Raw genomic sequence first — 15,107 nt, forward strand, 5'->3', positions numbered from 1 at the left:
TGCTTTACCCATGAGTTCTACCCCATGAAAGAAAAATGAAAACAGCTGCATAATATATCTCTGTCTTCCTCCTTGTTTCCCCTCTTCATTCAAGATGCATTTCACATGGCTCCTGTCCCTTCAGCCCTTCTGTAAGGGATCTGGCACATAATGAGGAAGGCTGCCTCTGATGCTTATTTATCCATCTCACATCTGATAACCGACTGGCTGAATTAATTTCTGTTATGACAAATGGGTCTTGGGATGGACTGATTTCTTTTAACTTTATTGGTCTAGAAAACAGCTAGTAATACAAAACCATTTGTTTTAATTAGTTTGCAAAAGCATATTAAAATCAGACCCTTGATTGGAAATTCAGAAATTTTAATGCTGTTTTGAAAAATACCTCTGTACAATGTTATCTTTTTCATAATGAAAAAGTGAAATGATATCTGATATTTCGATGGTTTGTTGAAAGCACAGATATTTTTTATTGTTTCCTTGCCTTAGATCTTCCAAAAACTCCGCTTTGAGCTTGTTCAGTTCTTCAGCTAGAAGCTTCAAGTTATAAGGAAGCACATGTTCTTCTAAAATAAAAATATAGTCTCAAATTATTTGCATAAATTAAATCAGGGCTGTCTAATGAGATCAGGAAATTTATCAGTTTGATTTCTGATTACTTCAGATGAACAAATCAGTTCTATAAATAATCTCGGTGTAAGATAGACAAAAGTTCACATTAACTTGATACAAGCAACCTACATGAAACAATTCAAACAATTTAAGTAACTTACTATGAAATGTGTGAGCAGAAAAGAAATCTGAAAGGAACTTTTGTTGTTGACAAGAGGAAAGATAAAGTAAGATGACTTAATAGGTAGTAAGGCAAAAAAGCAGAAATAAAAAGTGACAATTTGGTTTTGAAATTGTAATACTTAGAACAGTGTTGTCCAATAGAACTTTTTATGATGATGGAAATATTCTATATCTGCTCTATTCAGTACAGCCACATGTGGCTTATGTGACTGAGGAAATTAATTTTCAGTTTTACTTAAGCCCCAATGTAGAAGCTGGTACCCCACCAAAAACATCTTAAATTTTTTTTTTTAATGGGTGAGAAGTGAGACACGAGTGATTTTGTGCATAAAACTATTCATTTTATAGAACAGGAGAAAGGCAAATGGTTGAGAGAAAACCCCTGTAACTATTTTGTTTTTATTCTAGTTATGCTGCCATTTCTGTTCCATTCCTCTATCCAGTGTTTTTCAAACTTTAGATTGTGACCCGTGAGTGAGTTGCAACCATTGTTTTTCTGAAAAAGAAATCAAGTAGCACACAGTTCATTAAACCAGTGAAGACTTTGTTCTGTTCATGTGTTTGGGTGTACTGTGTTATACAGTGAGTTGCAATATAAAGCCTATTTCTTATGGATTGAGATTTTAAAAACTTGAAAAATACCTTACTATGTTGTTTCTACCATTGTCCTAAGCTTTTGTAAAGGGATTAATAGTAAACGGTGATGCAGAGATGCCTAATAGAAAGCAGACTGTAGTCGAACTTAACTCTGAAGCCCAGGTTGCCAAGTATTTTTAGTATCTGTCCAGCCCTAGGCCACTGACCTGATCCTCTCTAATCCTGCATTTCCCCATCTACAAAGCAAAACACAAATTACACCTAATTGTAGGGCTGTAAAGATTAGAACCAATATTTATAAAGCATTTGGCATATAAAAGGAGCTAATACATGAAGGCTATTATTTTTTAAATCAATTTTTAATATGCCAAAGAATTCAAAGTATTGAAAACCTAAAGGAATTATAAAACTATAATTATCAAATATTTCAACTATTATATTCAGATTTAAAATACACTGAGTTTGTTTAAACTCTGTGCTGATACTTACATGACCTGGCCCTTGACTACCTCCCCCCTTCCTTATTTCACCACAGGCTCAGTGGCTGTCTTTTCTGTTCTGGAACAGACCAAACAACTCTACCTCTGGGCTTCTGCACTTGATGCAAAAGTCTGGAATGTTCTTCAGGTATCTACATAGCTTGCTCCTTCTCTTCATTTACGTCTCTGCATAAATATCTCTTCTGAGAAGACTTCCTGATTACCCCTTTAAAAATACATCTTCCCAACACACTATCCTGCCTTACCCTACTTTATTTTTCTTTAAAGCATGGCATATATTCATATGTTTAATTTTTTGCCCATTTCCCCATTAGAATATTCTGCTCCCTGACAATCCCCCAGCATCTAGAATAATACCTAGCAGAGAGCAGCCACTCAATAAAAATGTATTGGATAGATGTATGGATGAATGAATGAATGAATATCCATTTCTAGAGGAAGAATTTTAGTTACATGTAACCAAATTGCATAATTAAAATGAAAACATGATTTAAACTTTGTATGACTGAAGTTAATAAACTACCTAAGTGTCCAGAGAGTAAAATTAACAGAGTAAATATGTCCACTAACCACACATGACTACCCAACATACCTTTTGCTTCCTTCATTGTCTGAGAGACAATTCTTCGGAGTGTCTGATCAGCTTGATGGAGAACACTGGTTGAACAAATAATTCTGTCTGTTTCCTATGCAATATAGATGTTGGAACCGTTGTTTAATTTTGTAAAGGAATAGCTTAAGTGTAAGTGATACCTATTTGAAGGAACTAAAAGAAAAGTTAAAATGGCTTTTCTTTCCCAGTTATTCTTTCCTAGGAGAGGGTGCTAATGAAACAAGTCCAGTTGTAAACTCAGTTCCATCTAGGCAGTGGTGTCCTGGTAAATGTTTACTAATACACTCTCCCGGAAAAATAAAAACAACAAAGCCTATTTGTGGTGTTTGCCAATTTCTGTGATGTAAATACTCCCATCCTGACCCATTTCAAGCTACCAAAGTGACATCAACAGGTTCCAGCATTTCCAGCTTCCACCAGCACACCACTGCATCTGGAGTCAGGCTGAAGGTTAGCAAACATCAAGCCAGTGACAAGGCATCTTTCACATTTTACTAACTATTAGCACCCCTAAGTTCAAAAAGATCTTCCCTTGAAAAGTCATTCCTTTTCAAAACTAAATCTCTACCGGACAACTTACCTTTTGTTGCACATTGTCCTCAACATATTTTACTGGATTTTCCAAAGCAGTAAGCAATAAATCAGTCACTTCCTGGCTAAAGGAGAAAATGAGATAAAATGAAACAAATTCTTATACCAAACATCTCTGTAAAGGAACTCTTATTTATGAATACTAAACAATTGAACAGGAAGAAAAGTGTTGTAATTCAAGACACTAAATAAAACAGAAAAAAAAAGTCCTAAATTAAATAGTTTGGAAGTTATCTCCAATTGCAAAATCCAAATGTTGAAGCTCAAAACAAATTACAGCCAAAAAGACCCTCATTTAAAAAGTATTAATTTCCTAAGGCTATCAATAAGATTTGAAAAGTTATTCTCTTTCCTCCCCCATTAAGTGCTGAACTGAAGGCGACTAGATGTCTATTTTATTCCCTAAAGAAAGATATCTTATTAGTCTTTACTTTCTGGCTTCTGCTTACTTACTGGATATGGATTAGCAAAGTCCCTCACTGGGCAAGGATTCATGGAAGGATGAGCTGGAACACATTCATTTATTTAACAAATATTTATCACACATCATCTTATATACCAAATACTATGTAATTACATATGTGAAACTATGTGACAAGCTGCAGGTATAGCAAGTTCCCTACCTTCTCCAAGCCTGATGATGTAATGGAGAGAGACAGGTAATTAGCAAATTAAATAATTAAGTGAAAAGTAATTTCTGACAGTGGTAAGTGGATAAGTGAGTGAAGATGATAATGTGAGGACCTAACAGGAGAGGACAGTGGAAAGATGGCGGAGTAGGAAGCTCTGGGAATCAGTCCCTCCACCAATACAACTATTGAACTCTCAGGAAATGTCTGAATCAACTTTTGAAACTCCAGAGTCAAACAGAACACTGTGCAGCAACTAGGAAGGGGCGGGAGGAAGAGGCTGGGAAATTGTGGTAAATACTGGTAAGGCCCACCCTCCCTGCAGTGGCTCTGATCCCCAATTCCCCAGTCTGGTGGCAGGTAGCAGTGGGGACTGCAGCTTGGGTTCCCAGCGCAGTTTGCTGGTGCCACGGTAGGGACATAAAGACCTAGTCCTCCAAACTCTGGGGGTATGTGGTCTGATCACTAACCACTACTTCTGATCAGCTACTTCAGATTGCTGGGGACTGGCTCTGAGGGTGGCCATTGTTTCAACTCTCTTTGGGCAAAGGCACCAGAGGAATCTTAAAGACAGTAACCTTCCTCAAAACTATGGAAAACAGTTAATTATATTAACTGGGCAAGAGCTGAATCAAGAAAACACAACTTTAAAAGCCATAGTCGAAGCTCCCGGTGCCCTTTCTGGCCCTTCCCCAACACTGACACAATGCAGGCAGGAGCCACTTTGTGCTGCGATTGTTTGTCCCTGGCGCTGTTCCAGAGGGAGCAGAGTGGCCCCAGTGTACATAACAGGGTGCAGGTATGTCAGTGCCAACGATATCAAATGCAATCTAAGGAAATGAGTTGGGGAACTTGTCTCAGGCTCGCCCTCCCAGAGTTTGTCCTAGGGGCAGCAAAGTAGCTTGCAGACAGCAGGGACAGCATGACAAACACCAAAGTCAAAGCAACCTAGGGCAAAGGACTACCTACATTAAGTTACACAAGACAGAATCCAGAAAGGGGTGAAAGTTTATTTGAAAGAGTGTAGAGGAGGTATTCATTTCAACTCCTGTAAAGTGTAAACCGGGGAATTCCTAAGGCCACTAGCAAGCACAAGCCCAGGAAAAGCAGCAGGCTCCGCACCTCCACACAGGTTCAGAGAAGGCAGAGAGGACCCTGAACTTCACAATTCTCTCAGGCTAATCTTCTTGATAGGAGGGCTAAGCTCTGAAGGAAACCATCAGCCAAAGTAGAACCAATTTGCAAAGACTGAAAGGTGCTTTTTGCTTTGCTTTGTTTTGATTAGCTCCTCACTACAAAGAAAATTCCAGGACCAAATGTCTCACGGGAATTTTACCAAACCTTCCAAGAAACATCAAACCTGCCCAAACTCTTCCAAAAAATTGAAGAGGAGGGAACACTTCCTAACTCATTCTATGAGATCAACACTACTCTCATACCCAAGCCAGATGAAGATAATACAAGAAAGGAAAATTATAGACCAATATATGTTATAAACATGATGCAAAAATTCTCAGTAAAATATTAGCAAACTGAATCTAACAGCACATTAAAAGAATTATACACCATGATCAAGTGGGTTTTATCCCAGGTATGCAATGGTGGTTCAACACAAGAAAACAGTTAATGTTAATACACCACATTAATTGAACAAAGGAGAAACACATATAATTATAACAATTAATGCAGAAAAGGCATTTGACAAAATCCAGCACCTTTTCTTGATAAAAATACTCAGAAAAGTAGGAATAGAAGGAAACTATGATAAAGGGCATATATAAAAACCCACTGTTATCATCATACTAAATAGTGAAAGACTGAAAGCTTTCCCTCTAAGATTGGGAATAAGATAAGGATGCCCATTTTCACCACTGTTATTCAACATAGTACTAGAAGTTCAAGCCAGAGCAAGTAGGCAAGAAAAAGAAATAAAAGGCATCAAAATGGAAAGGCATTCCAAATTCCAAATTGGAAGAAGTTTCACTTCTTTTTGCAGATGACATGATCTTACATACAGAAAATTTGAAAAATCTATAACATTAGTAATAAATGTTGAAATAAATTCATGAATTAAAATAAAAAAATGAAATAAATTCATTACCTAATAAATGAATTTGGTAAAGAGATGGGGTACAAGATAACATACCCAAATTAGTAGTGTCTCTATACACTAATAATAAACAATCAGAAGAAGAAAAGAGAAATGTTCATTTACAACTGCAATTAAAAGACTCCAATATCTAGGAATAAATCTAACCAAGGATGTAAAGTAGTTGTCCACAGAAAACTACAAAACATTGTAAAAAGAAATCCAAGAAGACCTAAATAAATGGAAGGACATTTCACGTTCTTGGATTGGAAGGCTAAATATTGTTAAGATGTCAACTTTACTCACAGCAATTTAAAGATTCAATGCAATCCCAATCAAAATTCCAAAAGCCTTCTTTGCAGAAATGGAAAAGCCAGTCATAAAATTATATGGAAGGGTAAGGGGCCATGAACAGCAAAAGCCATCTTGAAAAAGAACATTGTTTGAGGACTCATACTTGCTGATCTTAAAACTGATTACAAAGCCACACCAATCAAAACAGCATGGTATTGGCACAAGAACAGCTGTGCCAGTTTGTAGATATTATGTCCCCCAGAAAAAGCTATGTCCTTTAATGCAATCTTGTGGGGTCAGACACATTAGTGTTGATTAGGTTGGAACCTTTGGATTAAGTTGTTTCCATGGAGATGTGACCCACCCAACTGTAGGTGATAACTCTGATTAAATAATTTCCATGGAGGTGTGGCCTTTCTTAGTTTACTGCAGCCCTATATAAGAGCTCAGACAGATGGAGCTAACTGCTGCAGCTAAGACAGACATTTTGGAAGACGGCCATTGAAAGCTGACATTTTGGAGAACACCATTTTGAAACACAACCTGGGAGCAAGCAGATGCCAGCCATGTGCCTTTCCAGCTAACAGAGGTTTTCCGGATGCCAATGGCCTTTTTCCAGTGAAGGTACCCTATTGTTGATGCCTCACCTTGGACACTTTATGCCCTCAAGACTGTAATTTTGTAGCCAAATAAACCCCCTTTAAAAAAGCCAATCCATTTCTGGTGTTTTGCAAAACTGCAGCATTAGCAAACCGGAACAACAGCATATAGACCAATGGAATTGAAATAAGAGCTCAGAAATCAACCCTCACATTTACAGGAAACTGATTTTTGACAAGGGGCCAAAGACCACTCAATGGGAAAAAAAATAGTCTCTTCAACAAATCGTGCTAGAAAAACTGGATGTCCATCTGCAAAAGAATGAAGGTAGCCCCCTACCTCACACCATATATAAAAATCAACTCCAAATGAATCAAAGACCTAAATATAAGATCTAGAGCTATCAAACCCCTAGAAGAAAATGTAGGCGAGCATCTTCAGGACCTTATGGTAGGCGATGGTTTCTTATACTTTACACCCAAAGCACAAGCAGCAAAGGAAAACACATAAATAGGACCTCATCAAAATTAAAAACTTTTGTGCACCAAAGGCTTCATCAGGAAAGAAAAAGACAACATACACAATGGGAGAAAAACTTCGCCACCACATATCTGAAGGGTTAATATCCAGAATATTTAAAGAAATCCTTCAACACCACAAGAAAAACACAAACAACCCAATTTAAAAATAGGCAAAAGACAAATAAACAAACATTTCTCTTAAAAAAAGGTATACAGATGGCCAAAAGCATATGAAAAAATGCTCAACATCTTTAGCCATTAGGGAAATGCAAATCAAAACCACAATACTACACCATTGCACACCCACTAGAATGGCTGCTATTTTAAAAATGGGAAATTACAAGTTGTTGGAGAGGATGTAGAAAAACAGGGACATTCATTCACTGCTGGTGGGAATGTAAACTGGTGCAGCCACAGTAGAAGACACTTTGGAAGTTCCTCAGAAAGTTAAGTATAGAATTACCATATAACCTGTCAATCCCACTTTTAGGTATATACCCAAAGTATTGAATGCAAGAACTCAAACAGATATTTCGCACACCAGTGTTCATAGTGGCATCAATTCACAATTAGCAAAAGACTGAAGCAACATCACTGACCACAAAATGATGAATGGATAAACAAAATGTGGTATATACATACAATGGAATATTATTCAGTCATAAAAAGAAAAGAATTTTTGATACATGCAACAACCTGGAGGAATCTTGAAGACATTATGTTAAGTAAAGTAAGCCAGATACAAAACAACAAATATTGTCTGATCTCACTGATATGAAATAATTAGAATAAGCAAATTCATAGAGTCAGAATCTAGAACATAGGCTAACAGGGGCCCAGGTGGGGGTAGGGAATGGGGAGTTAATGCAAAAATTGTACAGAGTTTCTATTTGGTTTGACGGAAAAGTTTTAGTAATGGATGGTGGTGATGGCAGCACAACATTGTGAATATAACTAACAGCACCGAATTATAAATTTGAATGTTTGAATGTGTATAAAAGGGGAAGTTTATAGGTTACTAGAACAAAACTTAGAAAACACAATAAGACTGTGTAACACAAACAATGAATCCTAATGTAAATCACAGACTGTGGTTAATAGTACAATTGTAAAAATGTCTTTTCATCAATTGTAACAAATGTATCAAACTAACGCAACGTGTTAATAATAGGGTAGTATATGGGGAAAAAGTGCCATATCAAAAATCATATTTCTCTCTACCCAGTGGCAATTTAATAAACATTTCAGTATTTTCACTTAACACCCCCCTTAGAGACTCAACCCTGAATGCGAAAAGAAAAAAAGCAAAGTTGGCTAGGGGCCGAGAGCCAGGCTAACTGATTTCAATATGCTTTTGTTGCTCATTGCTAGTCTAGAATGTTGCAGTAATTCTTATCAAATGAAGAAAACTTGGTTTGTTTAAAAACAACAAGAAATAAATGAAGTGATAATGATGGAGATGACTGGGTGGTTCCAACTTTAGACAGGGTGGTCAGGGAAGCTACCCAAGCACACATTGTGGGAGGGGCAGAGAAGACAGCACATGCAAAGGCCCTGAGGCCAAGAGTGGGCATCTTGTGATCATGGAACAGAAAAGTCCAGTATGGCTAAAAAGTAGCAGACTTGGGGGCAGCCAGGAGTGGCAGGATAGGAAGATGGAGAGTTATTTGGAGTTAGAGCACACAAGTTATGGTAAGGACTTTAGATTTTACTTAAGAGTGCAGAAGGTTCCTTTGAAAAATTTTTGCCAGTGAGCTCCCTGAGTTAAATATCAACCTCAGTGTGATCGTCCTGCCATGGAAAAGAACCCTGGTTCTGCAGTAAGATTGCACTGGGTCCGAATCTTGACTCTGCCACTTACACCTGGGTATGTTACTTTACCAACCTGGACCTCCATTACCCCATTTACCCTCAAAGGGTTTTTGTGAGAATTGAATGAGATTACACATAAGACGTGTTTAGAACATGCCTGATATATAGTATGTGCTCAATAGTTGTTCCTGCTATTATTATCTTCACCATCATCATGTCATTATTAATATTATTTTCAAAGAAGCCTGGGAAAGGACCATTTGTCAAATCATCTTTCAACTTCCCATACAGGGTCACCAGCCTTCAAACAACCTCTTCATATTATGCTGTGACTACTTTGGATCACCTATAAGAGCAGGTGATCAGCTTCTTAAGACCCAAGACAAAACTGCAGGCTATGGTGAGGGTTGGCAATGGCAGTGGAGAAGCTCACCCTCCTCCTTGCTTCTCACCAGGCCTGGGCCTCATGGGTGCAAAAGCACTGATGATGACCTGATGTGCCCATGGGATAACACATGGGATATCTCACTGCCTGAACCATCCATTCACTTTCAAAGGAAAAATCTCTTAGTATTCCAGGAAAAGTAACAATCAGTTGGTTATGTGCCTGCTCAAAGTTTCAAGATATTATGAGTTTAAATTGGAAGTCTCACCAGTAACTTATTTAAAAAAACCTATAAACATGGTTACCTAAATCCAATTTTGGTTTTGTTTAGCATGTTAAAGTATATTTTATAAAACAGATGGGAGAATGTATCCTGGGAACTAATTTTGAGGAATGAGTTTTAAAAATGATTCTTTTAAAAATTGCTGATGCCCTAAGGGACTGCTTTTCATCATGATACATGTCTTGAGAGTTGCAGAACAGCACATTACTAATAGAAATTTCAGTGATGGGGGAAATATTCTATATCTACGATGTCTGTAGCCACTAGCCACATGAGGCTATTTAAATTAACTAAAATCAAATATAATCAAAAATTCAAGTCCTCAGCACTAGCCACATATCAAGTGCTCAACAGCCATTTGTAGATACAGAACATTTCCCTCACCACTTAAATTTCTATTAAGAATGTGCTGCTCTAGAACTTTCAAGACATATAACATGATGAAAAGCAGTAGACACCACAGGGTACAAGCCCCAGATAAACAGCAGTGTAACTACAGTGAGCATTAAAACAAAATGAGCATTCAAGACCAGTTCCACTGTTTCACAAATTTCTTTCTATGAGAAAACTACTGGGCAACATATTTAGACTAAGCTCTTTTTTGCAAGAATATCAAAGATATAACCTGCTCTGAATTCTCTGCTCTGACCTCTAGGAGACAGTATAATCCCAATACTTAAGCATACATGTTTGCAAACAAATGGGTTCAAATCTCAGCTATGATTTACAAGCTTGGCGATTCTGGGCAAACTAAATTCTCTCACTTCTATTTCCTCTTCTACAAAAAGGAAGAAATAACAATATCTCTCTGAGGCTGGTGTGAGGATTAACCAAGCTCATACACATATTTAGCACAGAGTCTGGCACAGGGGAGGTACCCAGTGAATAGCAACTTTGATTAGGGTACCTGACTTCAGAAGAACGTTCTGGACTCTGAATTGTGAGGCTGTTGTGTTCCCAAGCATTTTTCTCGGGGCTGGGCTTTTCTATCTTTCTTCCCATGAGGTGAATGGTCTCAGCAGGCAGTGCTCTTGATCTCTGGCCATTCCTCTGTAAACAGGTCTCAAGAGGACAATCTAAAAAGAGCTGGCAAAAGCCTAATGAATCTGAAAACATTTAAAATCACAAAATTACTGATGTACTATTTTTCCAAAATGTGAAGAAAATATACATTAGACAAATTATTTCTGCTGCATCAGGTAAAACCATGTGATACTGAACATCTAGCTCTTGAAATTAAATAATGCATACAAATTTCTTAATCCAATTAAATCCTCACTGAAGGCATTTGTGATTTTGGTATGATGAATAACTATTTCTGTGTGTAAGAAAAAAATGTTTTAATTACATTTCCGAGCCAGCTGGTAGACTTCATATCTCATGCTTTGATAATAAAAGTTGTCATCCAAAATCAAAACCAAAGGTCTGGAAACTGCAAGCTTCGTTAAGAGGTAGCAAGACTGGGCCTCACGCATGGCAGAAGATATCAGATCTTGATCCTTTAAGCATGTAATAAAATTTTCCCACATGGCTTCAGTCCTGTTGGGAGGGGCCGACATCTGACACTGGCTAATGACAGCCATCAGGAAGCCTTCCAGGTACTTCAACAGTTCCTGTCGAAGCAATTTCCACTGGGATGGCTACAAAAGACCAAAGCATTGCAATTTATGTTAGGCTTTGGCCAGTTGGGTGGTCCTCTAGCCTCAACTGCCACCCTGCCTCAGATGAAAATTTCAGTTCCGCAATACAGAACCATTCAGAGTTCTCTAAACACATCTTATTTTCTCATGCCTCCATGCATTCGTATATGCCCTTCCCTTTGTCTGGAAAACTACTCAGTGATGCTAGTCCTCTGTGAAGCCTCAGATTCAGCCACTCAAAAGGCAGCTTAGCCCCCCCACCCCACCCCCTACCCTGTTGCCTTTCGCAGCATCCCATTCCTTATAAATTATGCCTCCACACTAGCAGGGCTTACACTGTTTAGGCATTTCTTTGCAAATCTCTATCACCTGACTAGATCACTAGTCCACTGTGTACCCAGCCTCCAGCAGAGGGTCTAGCACCTAATAGGTGCTCCAGAAACGTGTATGAAATTACTGAATGACTGAATGAGTGAATAAATGAAAGAATGAAACACTGTTACCATTCAGGGGAAAGGAGGAGCCAAAGTCAACTTCCTGCCAAAATAAAATAGTCTGGCTAAGCGGTGGCAATGCTGGTTTGCCCCTGAAATGAGAGAAGTTGTGGACAACAAGAGGAGCAGTTGAAAGAAGAAAAGACCTTGGGCAGAGAGAAAAAGACCTTGGGCTAACAATAGGATTGGAGTAAAAGATATACGAAGCAAATGGAGTACAAGAAAATAAGTAGCCAGAGAATACAAGCAATCTTGTGCAGCTGGGGGTTTGTGGAGAGCACTGACCTAGTTATGTGGTCAGGTCAGGAGGGAAGACATGAGGATGGATGAGGTCCCTCTCCAGCCCATCCATACCTTACCAGACAGCTGAGATTACAGCGCACACAGCAAACATGTCAGCTAAACCCATTGAAAAGGAAAGAAGTATCACTTCCTAAAAGGTGAGAAATTCTATTCATGGTTACTAGATGAATTGTATGGCCTTTGTCTGCAGGGGAACAGTGGAAAAACTATAATAAAAAACAAGTGATGGAAAAGCCCAGCAAAAATACAACAATCCCTACCAAGTAAATACTGCACTACCAGGGGCCTGATAATTAACCAAAAGATGAGAAATAGATTAACATTGTTGGACAGGGCCAGAATTGTTCAGTACACTAAATGTACTATATTTTTGCATATACATTAATAAGAGTGGAATCACATAACATTTGCATATGATTTATGAAAATTTAAATACACTCAGGCACTAAACAAAAATAACAAAGACTTTCAGAATATTTCAAAGAGCATTTGCTCTAAAGTGAGCATGAGGTGGGAGACAAGAATCTACTCTTCCCCCAGGTGTCTCAATTTCCACGTGTGCATCTCACTGTGCTCTGATTTGAAAGTTTAAAGAGAGCTGTATCCTTCCAAAACAAAACTTGGTCCCTGAATGTATTACTTCATCCAGTGGTCAACCAAGAAACAGCCATCTTTTCCGATGCTGGCAGAGAAGGCATTACCCTGAGGTGAATGAAGATTAAGCTTCAGGGGCCTGGCCTCTGTATAGATTTTTTTCTAACATCCTAGAAGGAACCCTAGCAATTTTGTACTTAAAATTTTGTATCCTTTTTCTTAAAGAGGGTTCCTCAAATTATATAAACTTCAAGTCCTACAAAATCTGGATCTGCCTGTGGCTGGATGGAAAACTGTCTGGGTGGGAATATTGAGAGTGTGCGGGCCCAGAGCTCCGGCCCCCTCCCCTCCATAGTGATTTCACATAGCCGGCTACTTGACAGGGACAGATGTTCAGACCTCCCCAGAGGAGGAAAAAATGTATTGTTAACAAAGCATTGCAACTCCCCTGCCCTGATCACTATTGATAACAATCTCCACACGTTTGTGTCATGTATGCGACTGTTCTCACACACTCCTTGACCTAACACTTATAAACCACCCCCTGGCACCCCCTGCTTTGCAGAGCGCTTCCATCTTTCCCAGCCCGTCACTGCCGTGGAACAAATCATCCTCTGTAAATAAGTCCTATTAAACTCATGTCTAACTCCCTTCCAGGCGGGTTCTTGGTCCTGGGGCTAACCTGGATTGTGACAAAGAGATTCTGTCCCTTTCCTAAGGAGAGCCTTCCCGAGGGACTTTCAAGAGTTTAACTTTGGGAGATTTTCACCTTGCATGCTGACTTCAGAATCCAACCCTGTCTTAAGACGCCACTGCACACAGAATATAAAATACATATATCCACAAAATATACCTCTACAATGCATCATTCTTAAATGGTTGTTTTGTACCTATTTTCTGATATATTTCTAGAGCCAACTCATTCTTCACTGGTTGCAATAACTGTTAAATCAGCTCCACTTTCCCAGAACTTCCATCTCTTCTATCAAGGCTCCACTCCTACACCAAGCATTAATTTCGTCCAATAGAATCAATGTAATACACACTCGTGTAGGCGTAAAGCTGTGTACGTTTTGCTTTGCGACAACAGTCTAAGTCCCGCCTTCTTTGTACTGACCAATGGTGGTGCGCTCGCTTCTTCCAGGAACGCGTCCGGCATGACGTCATCGTATGCGACGACACCCACCGCCCAGCCCTGCTCCTGCTGCAGCCGGTGGCCAAGGGTCCGCGCGAACGTCGATTTTCCTGCTGCAGGGAGGCCGCAGAGGACGCAGAGTCCTAGTTTTCGCGGGCCGTGGCTGGCCGTTCCTTTGTCGTCCTCGCTGGTCTTCATGCTGCTGGAGGAGTCTGACGGAAACTGTGAAGTTTCCCGGAACTGTGCGCCAGGCGCGCAGGCGCAGTGTCCCCCAAGACCCTGCTGCGCCGCCTGGTGCCGCGTTGGGGGGAATAGGCGAGTCTTCCAGTCCCGGGTCTTCCAAGGTCACCCCTGTGGTCACCCGAATCGCCGGCTCCGAGCTGTCAGTGAGGCGAGTCCTCGAGGCTGGCGAGGCGACAGGCACTGCATTTCCTAATGCCTGGGCATTTCCAGAGTCAGAGAGTTGGGACTAATTTTCAATTAGAATCATCCTCTTACCCGGAACTTGCAAGCCATTATCTGATTTGAGCCTCGGTTTCTCTACCACGACATCCTCCTGTCCAGGAAAATCACAGAAGAGACTTGAAATCGTTAGGGACATTGTAGGAATAGGCGAAGCTGACAGTCGGACCACCGCATCCCGCTGCCCCTCCTGGATGTGAATGGCGTCTTGAAGAATTCAAAGGCCACGTAAATATTAGGCATTGCGCCCTGACACCACAAGTTGGCAGCAAGTGGTGGGGAATAAGGGCCAGAAAGGAACATCCTTAGACCTCAATTCTGCATGCAGATTCACCCCACACCCCACTCCTCCATTAACGCATGCAGAGGACAGTAGGTATTTTTGTGTTTAAAAAAAAAAAAAAAAAAAGTATTACCAAATTGTGAGTATAAAATAAATTCCTTGTGAGTCGTGGGTGGGGTGTGGTATAGAAAAACTGATTTCAGATTCTAGTTCTCTCCTTATATCAGGGGAAGTTACTTTTCCTCCCACAGGGGGTGTGTTCAAAATGTGAACAGGTGAGGATAAAATCAGTGTATATTGGGGGAAAATACAACCAGTAACCCAGTGCTAAACACTATATAATTTGTGATTACACAGCACGTACACATACACTACCTCTTTTTTCTTTCTCTTGGATTGCAGGTTAAGGGCATTGAGTTAAACATAATCTTTATTTCATGGCACTTTATTTCCATTGGTCCGTTGCAAGGCCTCTCTCCTTAATTTA

The 15,107-nt window shown here is 39.6% G+C and overlaps 1 protein-coding gene across 1 annotated transcript; it reads right to left on the reverse strand.

The window, feature by feature from the left end:
- Positions 1-238: 238 nt before the first annotated feature.
- Positions 239-14,571, reverse strand: PSTK (phosphoseryl-tRNA kinase). The gene is made up of 6 exons (XM_037805310.1): positions 13,858-14,571; positions 11,058-11,349; positions 10,617-10,815; positions 3,086-3,161; positions 2,485-2,578; positions 239-566 (listed from the first exon to the last, which is right to left on the reverse strand). Exons 1-6 carry the CDS (start codon positions 14,071-14,073, stop codon positions 364-366), a joined length of 1,080 nt encoding a protein of 359 aa, XP_037661238.1. The 5' UTR covers positions 14,074-14,571; the 3' UTR covers positions 239-363.
- Positions 14,572-15,107: the final 536 nt, after the last annotated feature.

The sequence above is a fragment of the Choloepus didactylus genome, chromosome 15 (assembly GCF_015220235.1).
Source record: "Choloepus didactylus isolate mChoDid1 chromosome 15, mChoDid1.pri, whole genome shotgun sequence".
Taxonomy (NCBI): Eukaryota; Metazoa; Chordata; class Mammalia; order Pilosa; family Megalonychidae; genus Choloepus; species Choloepus didactylus.

Excerpts from the sequence above, each read along its gene's own strand:
- PSTK (XM_037805310.1), bottom strand. The coding sequence starts at position 14,073 with ATGAAGACCAGCGAGGACGACAAAGGAACGGCCAGCCACGGCCCGCGA. Across the intron at positions 10,816-11,057 it reads CTACCAGCTGGCTCGGAAAT|ATTCATTAGGCTTTTGCCAG; the intron begins GTAATTAAAACA and ends AAATGTTTTCAG. Across the intron at positions 3,162-10,616 it reads GAACGTTCTTCTGAAGTCAG|CCAGGAAGTGACTGATTTAT; the intron begins GTACCCTAATCA and ends TTTCTCCTTTAG.